Genomic DNA, 14570 nt, shown 5'->3' on the forward strand with positions numbered 1-14570 from the left:
ACATGCAGGGTAATGGGGGAGGAAAATGATGACATACAGATAATGCACATCCATTTTTCAAAAATCAGTTTTATCTTTAATTGTTACATTCCAAAGGGGATATATGAAAGTTAGTCATCTAGCAACTGCATACCTCTTGAGAGATGAGTACAGAATCACAGATAAAAAAATACACCTAACTCCCCAGATGACAGGTGCTAGAGAAAGTATGTGCCTTACACCATCAATCCAGACAAATGCAGAAAGATTTTTATAATAAATATTTCATCATATACTAACTCCTGAGACTTTACCCATGAAAAGAAAGGGAAAAGATTTTTTTTTAAGAGATATCATACACATACAATATATTAAGCTATTAAAGCAAAACAGAACAAAATGCCAACACTGTCTTGATAAGCACTGCATTTGAGTTTATCTACATCACAGTACTTTAAGTATGCAGCTCAAAGAGTCAGTGTCCATTTAAGTTTTGCCTTAAATCTGCAAACATTACTTGACATACAAGCATCTTGAAAGTACGAGTGCAAGAAACCAAATGATGAATACAGCCAATCAGGATCTCATTCTCTGATATGAAAACTACACTGCAAGATTTAGATTTCTAGTACCTAGCATTAGTCAGCAGAAAATCCAAATATATTTACAAAAGATCTTTACATAAAGTAATCAGTGAGTTGTAAGTAATTACTGTGTTCCCAGGTACTTTTTAACCACATAAATAGTAGAGAGAAATATATAGTTAAAAACCACCATAAAGTCACAACTGTAAATAACGTACCACAGTGGCAACCCAAAATATCTTAGAGTTTGTTTTCTTTTGTTTTCTTGTCAGTTTAGTAAAAGCCATTTGAAAATGTAAAGATTTTAGCTTTTGGTTAACTAATCTTTAAATCACTTCCACTCCAGTACATTCCTTCAAAGTTCAAATACTTTTTTCTTTATTTTTTTTTTTAAAAATCAATAATGAACCATTCAAGAAAACCCTTCTGAATTGGCAGGATCAGGAAGACGTAAGTCAGCTCTTTCAATTAGTCCACTTCACTTCCCTGGAGTCATTTTACTGAGACAATTAACTCAGCACAACATGACGGTCAAAGACAGATTTGCGTTGCTCTTGGACCTGTAACTTCCAACGCTGCTGGGCATACTCCACTTTGTTCAATACATTGGCACGGCTCCGAGAACGAGCCAGCACGTCATGTGCATTTGCAAAAGGCTGGTGATCCTGGAATGGCAAAAATCGTTAGTTAGATCTCAACAATTCCACTGAGCAATTACATCAGTATTTTTTGTTATTACATTCCAAAGGATGTGTGTGGGAGGTTTGTTTTGATTTAAAGGTAAACGAGCTGTTTCAAAAAGCTGGTCAGTAATAATGACCAAGCAAGTTTTTGAATAGTTAGAACTATGCTTCAATTTCTTATTCAAAGTAACTTCCACAGGTTTCCCAAATAGACCAAACCTCATTGTACTGTCAAACACTTATCTGCTGCCCAGAGACATTATGGTGAGCTGCAAGATCAGAACCACAGTCTTGCATCCATTAGCTAGAACAGACCCAGGCGCTGGGAGCCTCCTGTTGTTGTCATGAATGCACTTCACTTTAAAACTGAATTAAAGAGTCAGTTCTCTGCCAGCTCTTGGCCATTTACCGTCAGGCAGTTCAGGATGTTCACACACAGCTTCTATATAAAACCAACACACTCTGATGTTTACCAAACTAAACCCATTGTACTGAGCTGTCTAAAAGCACAGTGTCAATACAGCTGCTTAAGTGACAGAGCTCAACAATAACGGAGTGCCTGTTTAATATTTACTCTGTCTGTTTTTTAACAGTACCTGCAAAGCTTTATTTTCTTCTAATAAATATAACCAAGTTATAAACAGTAAAAGTTGGAACTGAAGTTCTTATTTGGCTATCAAACTGTTTTGGACAAAGTCATGTTGCTAAAGCTATGTCAGAAAGCATCATATATACCATGCATAATGAAAAATAACATAATTATGTCCTGTAATAAATAACTGTCCTTTTTGTATGTCTACACTTCATATTCCTTTTTTTTTTTTTTCCCCCAGAACACTTTTGAAGACATTCACATTAACGGATACTTTATTTGTGATATGACTGCGTAGAGTAGTTCAATGATAATTCTTAGTAGTACAGCGATTATCGTTAATGATACCCACTGAAGTGATGCCTACAAGTCCCAAAGCCACACATGAGCCTCACTGGGCTAAGAACTATGGTCCTAGAGAGCAAGAGACAATCCCTGACCCAAAGAGCTATAATCCCACCATAAAAAATTATGCAGTTATATATACCTAGAATGGGCAGTTAACAGGTGACAAATCACTTCATTCACAAGGAAACAAAATCACAATAGCAACACATTTTTACCATAAAACAGATGGTGGAAGAGAGAGTGCAGGACAAACTAGATGGTACTAGCTTTCCTGACAAACAACAATCTGAGCTCAAAGGCTAGCCACTGTCAACTTCTATGTAGACAACAAGGGGAAAAAAGAATTTAAGAGGAAAAAGGTCTATGGAAATGGCTTACATTCATCAATTGCTACTGCCATCAATGGGCAATGAGAAAGAGCAAACATACTGGCTTGAAATTCAGCAACAAAATCAATGCACATGGTATTTCCAAAGTGTGACAAGGATCAATACCTCAAGAATTTGCAAGAGGGAAGGCAAGGATAGGGATAAGTCATGAGGGACCTTAAATTATTTCACATTCATTGTCACAGAAGGAGGATAAACAGGATAAACTAAGCAAGGACCTGAAGTGCTTTTTGTTTCAAGCACTACTGCAGATATAAGCACTAGTGACACCACAAGCACAGGTAACGGTCACAGTAACAGTTACAGCAAAACATGAAATTAGTTAAGATGGATCCAGATTTTAAGGTAAATTCATTCTGAAGTTAACCCGAGCTCTGTCACAGGACTTATTTCACTTCTTCCATCTACAATCAAGATTATAACCCAGATTTGGAGGTATTAATATAATTTATATAAGTTATAAAATAAAAATAATTTGTCTGAGGTATAGCATTCAGCACAAGTTCATTTAATTCAAGCAGGAATCTGCCCAATTTGCAGATTGGGCAAGAATGTCTGCCCTGTCTGCCCAAGAATGCAGACAGGAAGATGGTCATTCAAATCCCTGTTTTCAAAAAAAAAAAAAAACAACAAAAAAAAACACAAAAAAACCAAAACAAAACAAAAAAACCCACAAAAGGCCAATATCCTCCTAGAAGTGACTGGGAAAATCTTAAGATGTCAATACAAAGACATTTGAAATATGTCTCCGTGTAATACACAAGGAAGTGCAGAAACAGTGGGACATAACAGCAATAGGATACCTCTGTCCAAAGGTACCTTCGCTCCAGACAATGTTAGCTCAAACTTGGGTAACAATCACATATTTTTATTGTGAAATCGAGGTAAATAAAGAAAGCACAGCTGATAAAAGCTATTGTCTAGGAAAATGCTTGATTTTGAATACTTAACATTCCCTCCTGCAGAACAGAAACACCTTTTTAAGACAAGATGGCTGATGTGGCCACTGTTGATGAAAAAACAGTGGAACTAAAGAATATGCTTTTTCTCAGTTTACTAGGAATGACAGTTGTCACTCCAAAAACAGCCTGGAGAAACCGAGTGCAACTCACATTGAAATCCGCAGATACACAGCATAACATAGCATTTACCGGTTTTGATACCTTCAGACCTATGAAGCCACTGAAGCAACAGGCAGTCAGAACTACAGGGCTTTTAAACAGATTTTAAAAAGTGTTGCCATCATAATTTTGTTTCACTTCTATTAGCTTCCTATTTATTTGAAGGAATGATGAAAATATTCTTAACGATTCTATTCTAAGACACTAATAAATGTTGTAAGTCTTTTTGAGTAGCTTCCATTTACTTCAACAGTAATAAAGTGCTCATGTCTGCTGAAAGGCTTAGGTTAAGCAGACAGCAATCTTCCCACTTCATACTCTAGGTTTGGTTTCAGAAATTCTTTCTAACATTATGCCACACCTGAAGCGTACTTTTAACAGTAAAAGCAGTGCTGCTTGAGGGCTCAATAGAGAAAGTACCTTGATGCTGAGACTTCAGAATTGTTTTATCTGTTAGTGTTGAACCACACAAACTCTCTACCACCAACCCAGCTGCCGTTAGAAAACTTTCCTCGCAGTACTTTATGACAATACTTCTATGCATGCAGATTCATCAGGTTCAGATGCACGCAGATTCATCAGATGCAAAGCCATAGTCCGTATTTTCATACTACTCTAAGTCCCCCTTCAATACACCGATGACCTACCCCCACCAACCAGTACTCCTTACCCACACTGATCAGGTGCTGAAGTGTCTCACTCTTTCCATACAAGATTTCATGAGGTCTTACATTCCCTTCTGGTACTGTAATGGTACTGAAGATTTTGTTCCATTTTTATTAGAAGTCAAAAACACTGTGTTGGAGATTGGGAAGGCCAGTAATGACAAGAAACCAAGTCACTAATGGACTACTTCCCTTTTCCTCCCAAAAAAAGGCTGTTCTGATCTGTTGGAATATACTGTGACATTCTGGTTTCTAGCTGTAATACTAAGAAATTATTTCTGCATCAACCACTATTTTTCATCACAACAATTTCTTCTGAATTTTTAGCATCAACAAATTCAAACTGGAGCAATAGAAGATGCAACCCCTCTGCCTTCTTTTTGTAGAGAGAAATCTAAGCAGCAAGCAATTTGCGTAAATGTGATCACTAGCAAGACTGTAAGTTGTACCTCCTATATATGCTTACCTCCATTCCTCCTCTGTGTCTTCTCTGAGAAAATAATCTGTGTCTAGAGCTGGGATAACTGAAGCAGTCTTCATCTTACTACTTTCTAGCCCAGTGAAAAAATGAAAGAGTGACTTCACAGAAGTCATCACACAGCTTTCTTTTCCTCTCCCTTCAGGAAAAGCATTTACACTGCCTGGCAAAAAAAGCTGCTCATCCCAAATAGTTATTTAACAACTAACCATCCCAATCTTTACGTTAACCCAAGTACACAAGCACTCTGGTGAACTCACCCCAATGTCTTCATCACTTTGTATGAGCTGTGAATGTCCAAAGAGACGTCTCTTCAGTATAGGTTCCACCAGTGTAAGGTACACCATGTACAGAAGAAGTAGGCCCAAAATAGACAGGTATATGATGATTGTAACCTACACAATGCAAGCACAGTTTATGCCAGAATTGTGACATTCCTCCCACAATCTCTCAGCAGGCAGCAAGGACCAAAAGAAAAGAGTACATGCAACGTTTGCGATGAGCCTGTCGATCTTTGATAGTGTCACCAGATGACTTAAAACTCAGAGAAAAACCACCAAACTACAACCTGGTATTAAAAGGGTTTGGGGCAGACAGCTGTTAGCTCGAAACAGTTTCTCTTAGTGAGGCCTTGCTAAAAATCTTAGGCTATCCCTCTTAAAACAACTTGGTGTTATAAATCTCACCTCAACCAAGACAACTGTTCAGTTTGGCCATTAAACCGGGGTGACAAATTTGGGGATTCCTGCATGGTCTCCATGCTCTAGCATAGACCTGCATTCAGTCACTAAGAAAAATGGGAAGGCAAAAAGAAATACTAAACTTCTAAAAGACAAAAAAAAGGAGTCTGTGTTATAAAAGAAAAGATGCACTGCACAATCTATTCACCCCAGCCTAGAGCTCAATAGCTCCAATAGGGTAAGAACGTGAAGAATACAGAAATCATCTGTTAGAGCAAACACGGACAATTTCGCTCTTTTTAGCTTGCCAACGTACAAAGAAAATTTATAGTAAGCCAGTAAGACAGCTGAATAATGACAGACCCTCTAAAATAATAATGAAAAAGTTCAAAGCTTGACAAAATGCCTTAGAATACTCAGAATTTCAGCAAGGTGTAAAGCTTAATCTCAAGTGGACATCTTCAGCAAAGGATCTCAAGCTCACTCCTTCAGCTACAGCTTGATGCTATTGTTACTACTCAAGATAAATTGTGAGCAACTATCATGAAAAAAGTTAAATCTTAGACTGCTTTAGAAAAATTTTCCCTTTAAAAAGAGTATTTCTCTAGAAGATAACAGACATTTACTAATCAGTTGAAGTACTTAATATATGCCAACAGAATTACATTGTTTACCTTAATTGTGACAGAGCTTCTCTCTTCATATTTGCATTCACAACGTAAACAGTATGCTTCTACATCAGGTCCAGGGACAGGCATAGGTTCAACCACATGAAGACAATCACTGAAGAAAGACAGAAACTGCTCAGTTTTGAGATGGTTTTAGCTTACTTGTTCCACTATGCATGCAGACCCCAGTTGCATGAGCTAAGTTCACAGTTAAGTTCAGCTGTTCTAAATTATAGGTATCCAAGATTAAAAAAAAAAAAAAAATCACTACTCCACAATTATTTTACTTAAACATGAAATTCAGCTATTGACAAGCTGCTAAACAAGTTTTAAGACACTTCTAACTCAATACGTTTTCTTTTTTGAGTGAAAGTATTAAAGCTGTTAGCATAACAAGTCCAAGGATTTGAATCCCAGCACAAATGCATCATTTGACACTGACATCATGGATGAAAGTAAATTCCAGCTATACACTTCTTTCTTCATCGTACTCAAAAGAGCCTTATTCTATCCTTCCACTATCTGAAGGGAGATTAACCTCTCTTTGGTGTTCATGAACAGAAGTTCTTTTTTCTTGCCATCACAAGTTACAGGCATTGAAGAAAAAAAACAGAAGTCTGATGGGTTGTTTCTCTAAGCAACAAGATAGTGAATAAGTAGTATTCAGTTTTCAGCACCAGACCCGGATGCGAAAGCATCATTTGACTTAAAAGGTTACAAAATATAAGTCAGTCGCATGCCAAAAAGCGTGGTTGAGCACTCTATACCACTAAAATCCAGCTGCCATGAGACAACTGCTTCCACCAATATCTTATGCAATTTTGGTCTTTTTGCTGACTCAGGTTGGTTGTTCGGAGTTCGCATCCCAGGGTCCCTGCAGAGCACTGACAGAACAAAAATCTTGTTTTGCCTTTATCCTTAACTCAATGTTAGCACAGTCAGAACCAGGTAATGAAACAAAACGCCTGAAGTGACATCAGCAGCCTAGGATTCAACAGTCTACTGGGCTAGATTACAACGCTGCAAACACATGGCCAGACACAAATTCATCTCTTCTGTTTTCTTTGTATTTCTTCTTCATAAGTAAAACTATTGAGTGTCAAGTCACATCCTCTGGAAAAGAGTGGAAAGCTTATTTTTCTCGTTTATCTGAAAGTAGAATTACATTCTCCTCTGTGGAGGAGTGCAGCATTCAAGCTACAAAATCAAAAATACATGCAAGTTATAATCTACACAATTTCTGTTCATATGATTGAAAGCTTGCATCAATATGCTGCACAAGTATAGCAGAAATCTTGTATGTAGCTTAAGTACAGTAGCAAGTCTGTTATGGTGAATATATCAAATATTAATACCAGGTTTTTTTATCCAGTTCAGTGTTTCAAGTTGCTAGGAAGCATAAAGTCTATCAGAACCTTAGAATTTTGATTATGTGTTTCCTTGGACTGCAATTCCATGGCAATTTTAGAGGAAAATGTAGAAAAGGCTGATCCTTCTCTGGACAATTTTCCCACTCAACTGCCTCTACATTACCACCTTGCCCCTTGTGCCCACAGTAACAGCACCAAGGAAGCAGTTCTTCCAAGGCAAGCTAGGCTAGTCAGAAGGGCAGCTTTTTTTTTGATTTCCAGTTCATTCAGCTTGTAGACAGGGTGTCCTCCCACTCGCCCTCCCTCCACATCCATGACTACCACTGCAGTTGGCCTCCGTACACCAATACTTTCAAAGCACAAAATACAAACACCAACACTTTCCAAGTGGGTCATTTAACCCTGTCGGTGCTTAGGCACCACTATGCTTGCCTAGGGCATTGTCCATCAGGATGGGACTGCCCGCAATAGTTCCAAACCTGAGCCCAGAAGGGTGAACGCTTTTATGGGTGTCAAAGCACCCCAGCCCACACTGACGTTAGCACAACGCACTGTTTGCCAGTCTGAAGCCAAAGAACAGACCACTCCAACTGAAAGAACTGAAGCATCTAAATAAGAGTATCACGATGCACATTAAAGGTTCAACATTAAAAATTAAATTTTCATTTTATGTCTGGACAAGCCAGAAGTAAGTGGTCATTATACTGTAAATAATTCATAAAGACACTAAAAATCGATCTGGCTCTTGTCTCACAAGTAACTGATCTAAATACCTAAAGGATGGTGCACATCAGCCAGTTCCATTCGATAATAAGTGACTTGCACTGATGCAGAAGCCAAAGTATGGCACTAAATTTGTCAATTTTATTGCACATAAGCTAGCAATCAAGCCTCTTAGAAGTGGCAAGAAGACATCTCAAACAGAAGATCAAAGCCATAAAATGTTCCCAGATGGTCACTTAAGAAATTATCTCAACAAAACGAGATTTAAGATAGGAAAATAGTTTTTTGAGATTCTGTATGCATCAGTATCTCTCACCATAAAGTTAGTCAAGCCTTCAAAGATAATCTTTTCCTTCAATTAGTACCAATATTGATTTAAAGGGAAACAGGGTCTTTTCTGCTAGTAAGGTACACACTAAGTAGTACTCACTGAAAAAAATCCATTTTTATTTGCAGAGCGGTAATGAACAATAAAACCAGTAACACTGCTACTCTGAAATGTCTGCTGCAGCTGGAATTTTCCCAGTGTGTTTCACTGCTGAAACTTTATTTGTCATAGTAGGACTAATGTTGTTAAGTTAATCACGTGGGACAAAAATAGCAATTTCGATCAGACAGTACATTTTATGTTTATGAGTTTAGATTGACATTTACAGTGTTGTTTCTCGCAGTTCTCCTGTAAGTAATTTAATAAGTCACGGCACAGCCCTACACATATCTGTATCACTAATTTTATTCCTATAATTATTTTTGGGGGCCTATTCAGGGGCATGAAGTTTTCATAATCAAGATGCCAAGCTGCCGCTATGCATCAGACTAAAAAGTCTTTTATAAATTCTTAACGTAACTGAAGAAGAGTCAATACATCAAGAAGTATGTCACGTTTTTATAGGTTGACCCAAGAATCTCTGAGCACCTCAAACATCAACAGATCTCTAAACCATGGTGTTTTACTTGTATGATTCACATAGACAATGATACTCAAGGTGAAATCACACAAGGGACCTATGCCAATGTAACAAGTCACTGTCATCTCCCTTTCTTCCCCACCCCTTCATCCCTGGCCATGCACATCAGCCCTCAGCTTGGAGAGGAGTCTGACAAATGCCATAGCTGGCCTAAACAATACAATTGAGCACGTTGCTGGGGCACAGAGATGTCAGACCTCTCTCTCTCTCTGAAAAAATGTGTTGTTAGATGGCTCAGACCATGTCATATAACTGCACTCTTTGGCTGCACTTCGGAGGAACGGAAATCTTCAGAAACAATAGTCTCTAAATGATAGTATGCGTTTCAAGAGCGGAGAAAGAGGAGACAATACTCCCAAGTCCTAGTTCCATGGCCGTGCACCCTTGCCTTTACGCCATTTCAAATCACTGAATTCAAATTACAACACCCTCTTCCCTTCTACTACTTCCAAGTCTAAATAAATAACTAAACATGCAAGCAAGCAAACCAAAACAGACAGGGCAAAACCTATAGATTCCAAGCCTTGTCTCTTGCTAGAGGTGAATTTTGGAGTACTTTTAAAAGAAAAGTTACAGTAAGTTATGCAAAAGATGTAATTTCTCCTGGCACCACCATAGGAGACTCACATATAATCGTTATGGAACAAGTCTTTAACCAGTAAGACTCATTATAATTTTTCATGCCGCACACACTCACCAGTCTTTCTGTGAAACGTTTTTGTTGTAAATATGGCCCGAATGGTCTTTGTAAGGAGGGCAGATGCATTTACATCGGACATCCTCAGAATTCTGTAAAGTAAACAACATGCTTAGAACAAATTATCATCAGTAACCATAACAGGATACGGAAAACACTCTTCACATAATACATGGAATATTTAACACAAACTACTTGCAAGTATCTTTGAATAGTCTTACTCAGGATTTCCTTCGAGTTTAAAAACAACCCTTCAAAATTACTAAGCAAGTAGTAATTTGTCAAGTAACACTATTATTTTAGATAGCAAATGCATTCTTTACGAGAAAAATTTGAAGTTTAAGCTCAGTCTTCTTTTTAAGAAAAAAAACACATTCAGAAGATACTGATGTTGGTATACTCAACTATTCAACTTATGAGGTCAGCTGTACAACAGACACAGTGATGTGCTTAAAACAAATGAAAGAATATTAACCCCAAATGGAGGCTGGCAAAGAAACCTCTGTGGATAATTCTGTCCTCCCTGGCCACAAGAGAAACAACTCTGTAAGGAAAACTACTAGAGGGACTAGTACAACCTCAGGTTCTCTTATCTTAAACAGCAGCAGGATATTGTAAGGTAGAGAAAAAAGTACAAAACTGGAATTCCAAATGAAGGCAAAGTAAATGTGAAAAATTAAGGAAACTTGTAAAAGCAAGTTTTAGAGAAACAAATTAACATTTGCATAAACAACAATAGGCACTGCAGAAAGAAGAGAATTAACTGTTATGGACAGTGAGAAAGAAGTAGCACCCAAAATTAACATTTAGATCGCTAGTGGGAAAAATAGAATTTCAGAAAAAGATTGCTTTGTGTAGTATATTAAAATACGGTAATTTTCCAAATTTCCCAAATTGCACAAGAACAGAAAACCATATGGAGAGAACAGAGATGGTCAGCAAGTGGTTTTAGATGAAAGCATTCTCAAACCCAAATCAGAGTAACTTATTTGAGCAAGTAGTAAGAGACAGAGGATAAACATGGCTTATCTAAAGTTCAAGGCCATTTCTAATGGCACTACAAAAGAATGTCTTAAGAAGTATTGGTAATAAACTTCTACACTGAACAATCAAGTCACAGTAACACTAAGTGGCTATAGGTCAAGTTGGAAAACCTTGACTGCGTTATATACCAAGTCACTTCTGGTCTCGCCATAGAAAAGTCAAATATCATTAAAAAGGAGAAAATTCAGACACGTGGGTACTTTGACAATAGGAAAGACTTTTACTATTAGGAGACACGATGTTCTCAGTCAGTCACAGCGATGCTAAGATTCTAATCCCAAATATTAACCCCGAAGGACCAACAGCAGAGTGTCTGCGGACACTCAACCCAGCTAAGGCAGCAGGAGCCAGCAGAGTCACCGCAGGACCAGCGAGAAGAGCTCACTCGGGCAGCAGAGCACCGCGCTGAAGACGGCGAGGCGCGGGGCAGACCCCGACCCCAGCCCCGGCAGCCACGAGAACAGCAGCTTCACCTCGGCGAGGCCCTCTCAGCGGCTGTCCTTGTAGTTCTGCCTGACGGCGTCCCCGGGCACCAGGTCAAAACTACACCAATTGCTACAAACTTAAGGCTGGCGCAGACACTGGCGACGCCACAGCCGGGCCCTGCCCCTCCCGGCTGCCTCCTCCGGAGCCCGCGGGGCCGCAGCGGTGCAGGGCCGCACCCGGCCGAAACCACCGGCTCCGGCCTCCACCTCAAGCAGGCCGAGGCGACGCGGGGCACGGAACGACCGGGGGGGCACCGAGCGACCGGCGGGGCGGAGGCGGGGAGGGCCCCGGTACCGGGAAGGGCGGCGGGGAGCGCCACCGTGATCCGTTCCCCCCCGCCCCGCTCCGCTCCGCTCACCTTGGCCTCAGCGCCCAGCCCCGCCAGAGCGGCCAGCGCCAGCAGCGAGCAGAGGCGCGCCCAGCCCCCGCAGCGGGCCGCCATCTCGGGCCCCGACCGCTTATCACCGCCGCGCCGCCGCCGCCGGCCCCCCGGCGCCCGCCGCCATCACTTCCGCCATCACTTCCGCCTTCCGCCGGCTGCACGTCAGGTGGCGTCCGGCCGCGATGGCGGCCTCCGCGGGAACGGCGGCGCCGCCGGATGGTTCCGGGGTGAGAGGGCGTCTCCGTGCGTGCCGGCGGCCCCACGCGGGATGCGGTCCCCCGCGAGGCCCGGCGGGCTCGGCGTGCGGGCAGGGCCGTGCAGGGCGGCCTCCGGCAGGCCTGCGCTGCGGCCGGACCGGGATTTCGGCCAAACGCCCGCTGTGCGGGCTGCGGGGCCTGCTGCCCCGAGGCGGTACCCGCCTGTCCCCGAGGGCTCCTCCCCGCGGGTGCCGGCAGCGCGGCGGCGTCCCGAGCCCGGCGGTCCCCTCGCAATAACGTAGCGGGGAGCAGACGAGGGCCAGCGGAGGAGCCGTTTTCCACAGGCCAACAAACGCCGCTCGCGCTTCCGTAGCGCTCGCTGGGCGGTGAGCAGCAGCGCGGGCGGCGGGTGGTGCCGCTGCTCGGTGCCGGACAGGGGCGGTTTATGTTAACCTCGACGCGTTTGATAGCCGGGGCGGGCAGACGTGTTCCTCTGAGGAGACTCGAGTCCAGCGGTGCTCCCGGTTCGCAGCGCGGCGGTTAGCCGTTGCCGCCCCGGAGCAGCGGTCACCCTGCCGAGGGCAGCCGGCCTGGGTGAGGAGCGGCAGCTCCAGCGCCGTCCCTGGGGGCCCGGCAGGTGAAGCCGTTCCCAGGTGTTCCCCACCGGGGCAGGAGCCCCAAACCCAGCTGGTGCTGCTGGGGCTGGATCCAGCCTGTCCCTTGCACGGGAGCCGGTGCTGAGCGCCTGCTGGAGCCCAGCCGGGGAAACCATCGGACTCATGCCAGCCTCTCCGACACACTTCTCAGAGGAACAGCCGGCTGTGTCACTCGGCCCGTGTATTCCCGCTCCTCTTTTTTATACCCCGTGTCTGTCTTAGATCCGTTTTCAGTCCTAAACTGCTGAATAGCAACACTGTACGTCGTCAAAAGCTGCTCTATTCCCGCTCTCCTTCCCCAGCCCCCAGTAAGTGGCTGTAATTTCATAGGAACTAAAATAATCCTTTAGATACAGTGTACTTTTCAATTGTGCTATCACACTTTGTTTTAATACAGCAAGTTGTGTAATGCTAACAGCACATCAGGCATCTCGGTAAGGGAGCTTGAGTTACCATGGAAACACAAAACACCTTTGTTTAAAATTCAGGGAAAATTGCCAGCAGAGTATAATGAGCATACATCAAGTTTCAGCCTTAGCCAAACAATTTGTCTGCTTAATGACTGTATCTGCAATGAAAGTGTTTTGAAGCATGAAGGTGGCTCCGTGTCTTCCTTACCACCCACGCTCACAGTCTACGATGAGCGAATCGACTGCTGAGTTGAAAAACATGCTGAATCTTTGGAAAAACATGGCTCAAGTTTTGAGCTGAAGTAAATAATGGGCAGTTTCAGAGGCATCGCTGCATTTGGAAGAGCTCAGTGTAGGAAAAGATTTCTAATAGATAGTCTGATAGACTAATTTTCTAACACACTCAAAGAGTTCTAATACACAGGTAATAAATGCACTTTATTTTAGGTGGCTGGAACAGCCTTTGGGACCTTCAAGCCCAGTCTTGGAGCTTCCTCAAATCCAGGGACACCAAAAAAAGAAATGGGAGCTTGTGAGCCACAGGCTCTTGGTGCTGCAGGAGGTAAAGATTACTTCTTCTAGAAGATGAGTCCATTCTTCCCCTAGGAAACAGTAAGCAGTGATTTAGTAAGCCAAACTTCTGGATGAATTATTAAAAAAAAAAGTACTGGAAGTTTTTATCTTAACATTTAGATTTTTTTAATTTTTTTTTTAAATTTGTCAGCACTCTCCTATCAGAAGCAATACTGTTAAACCACAGTAAAAAAAAAAAAAACAAACAACAAGGAAGAAAGTTTAAAAATGCAAAGGAAGGGTAATTTTAAGGAAAAAAATGATTAAATTATTTCCCTGCCCATAGCAGCCCTATTTACAGGTGCTCTTCAGCTATCTGATCTTCCAGAAGGTCTGAAGATGGGTTTCATCTTCAAAAGAGCTCTGGAAAGTTTATCTGTGGATTCCGAGCTTTAGTGGCATGCAGCTCAGTCCTTACAGGACCAACCCTCTTCAAGTTAATGGAGCTGAGCTCTCACATTTAATGTGCTCTTTTAAAATGATATAGAATGTGCTTTAATAACAAGATTTGTTTTGAAAGTCGCAACCGCGCGCTGGCCTCTCTAAGCTAAACCTTGGGCTTTGCTCTCAGTGCACTGTGTTGAATTAGAAGTGAGCTTTTTACAATTTTGTAGCTTCTGTAATATTTGTCTCCATCATCAAGACTTACACACCTAGTTCCCCCCGAGAGCTGCTAGCAGTCCCTGTGATCATTCAAAGGCTCTGCTTCTGAGGCTCTGGGGAGGGCAAAATCCTGGTCCCATCCCACAGAGGGGGTGAGCTGTGGGGCACGGCAAACCCCCCTGGGCCATTGGGGCACAGCCTGAGCAGGGCTTTCGGGAGGAGAAGGCAAGACTGTGCAACGAAGGACACAGCACAGGCATCCCTAGGTGTTGGG

At 42.1% G+C, this 14570-nt stretch overlaps 1 protein-coding gene across 1 annotated transcript; it reads right to left on the bottom strand.

Annotated features, from left to right (window-relative positions):
* Positions 1–51: 51 nt before the first annotated feature.
* TMEM9B (TMEM9 domain family member B) lies at positions 52–14570 on the bottom strand. Its single transcript, XM_075163120.1, has 5 exons — positions 11834–14570; positions 9946–10037; positions 6194–6302; positions 5100–5234; positions 52–1228 (listed from the first exon to the last, which is right to left on the bottom strand). The coding sequence occupies exons 1-5, from the start codon at positions 11915–11917 to the stop codon at positions 1073–1075; spliced, it is 576 nt and encodes a 191-aa protein (XP_075019221.1). The 5' UTR covers positions 11918–14570; the 3' UTR covers positions 52–1072.

This window comes from Calonectris borealis, chromosome 14 (genome assembly GCF_964195595.1).
Source record: "Calonectris borealis chromosome 14, bCalBor7.hap1.2, whole genome shotgun sequence".
Lineage (NCBI taxonomy): Eukaryota > Metazoa > Chordata > Aves > Procellariiformes > Procellariidae > Calonectris > Calonectris borealis.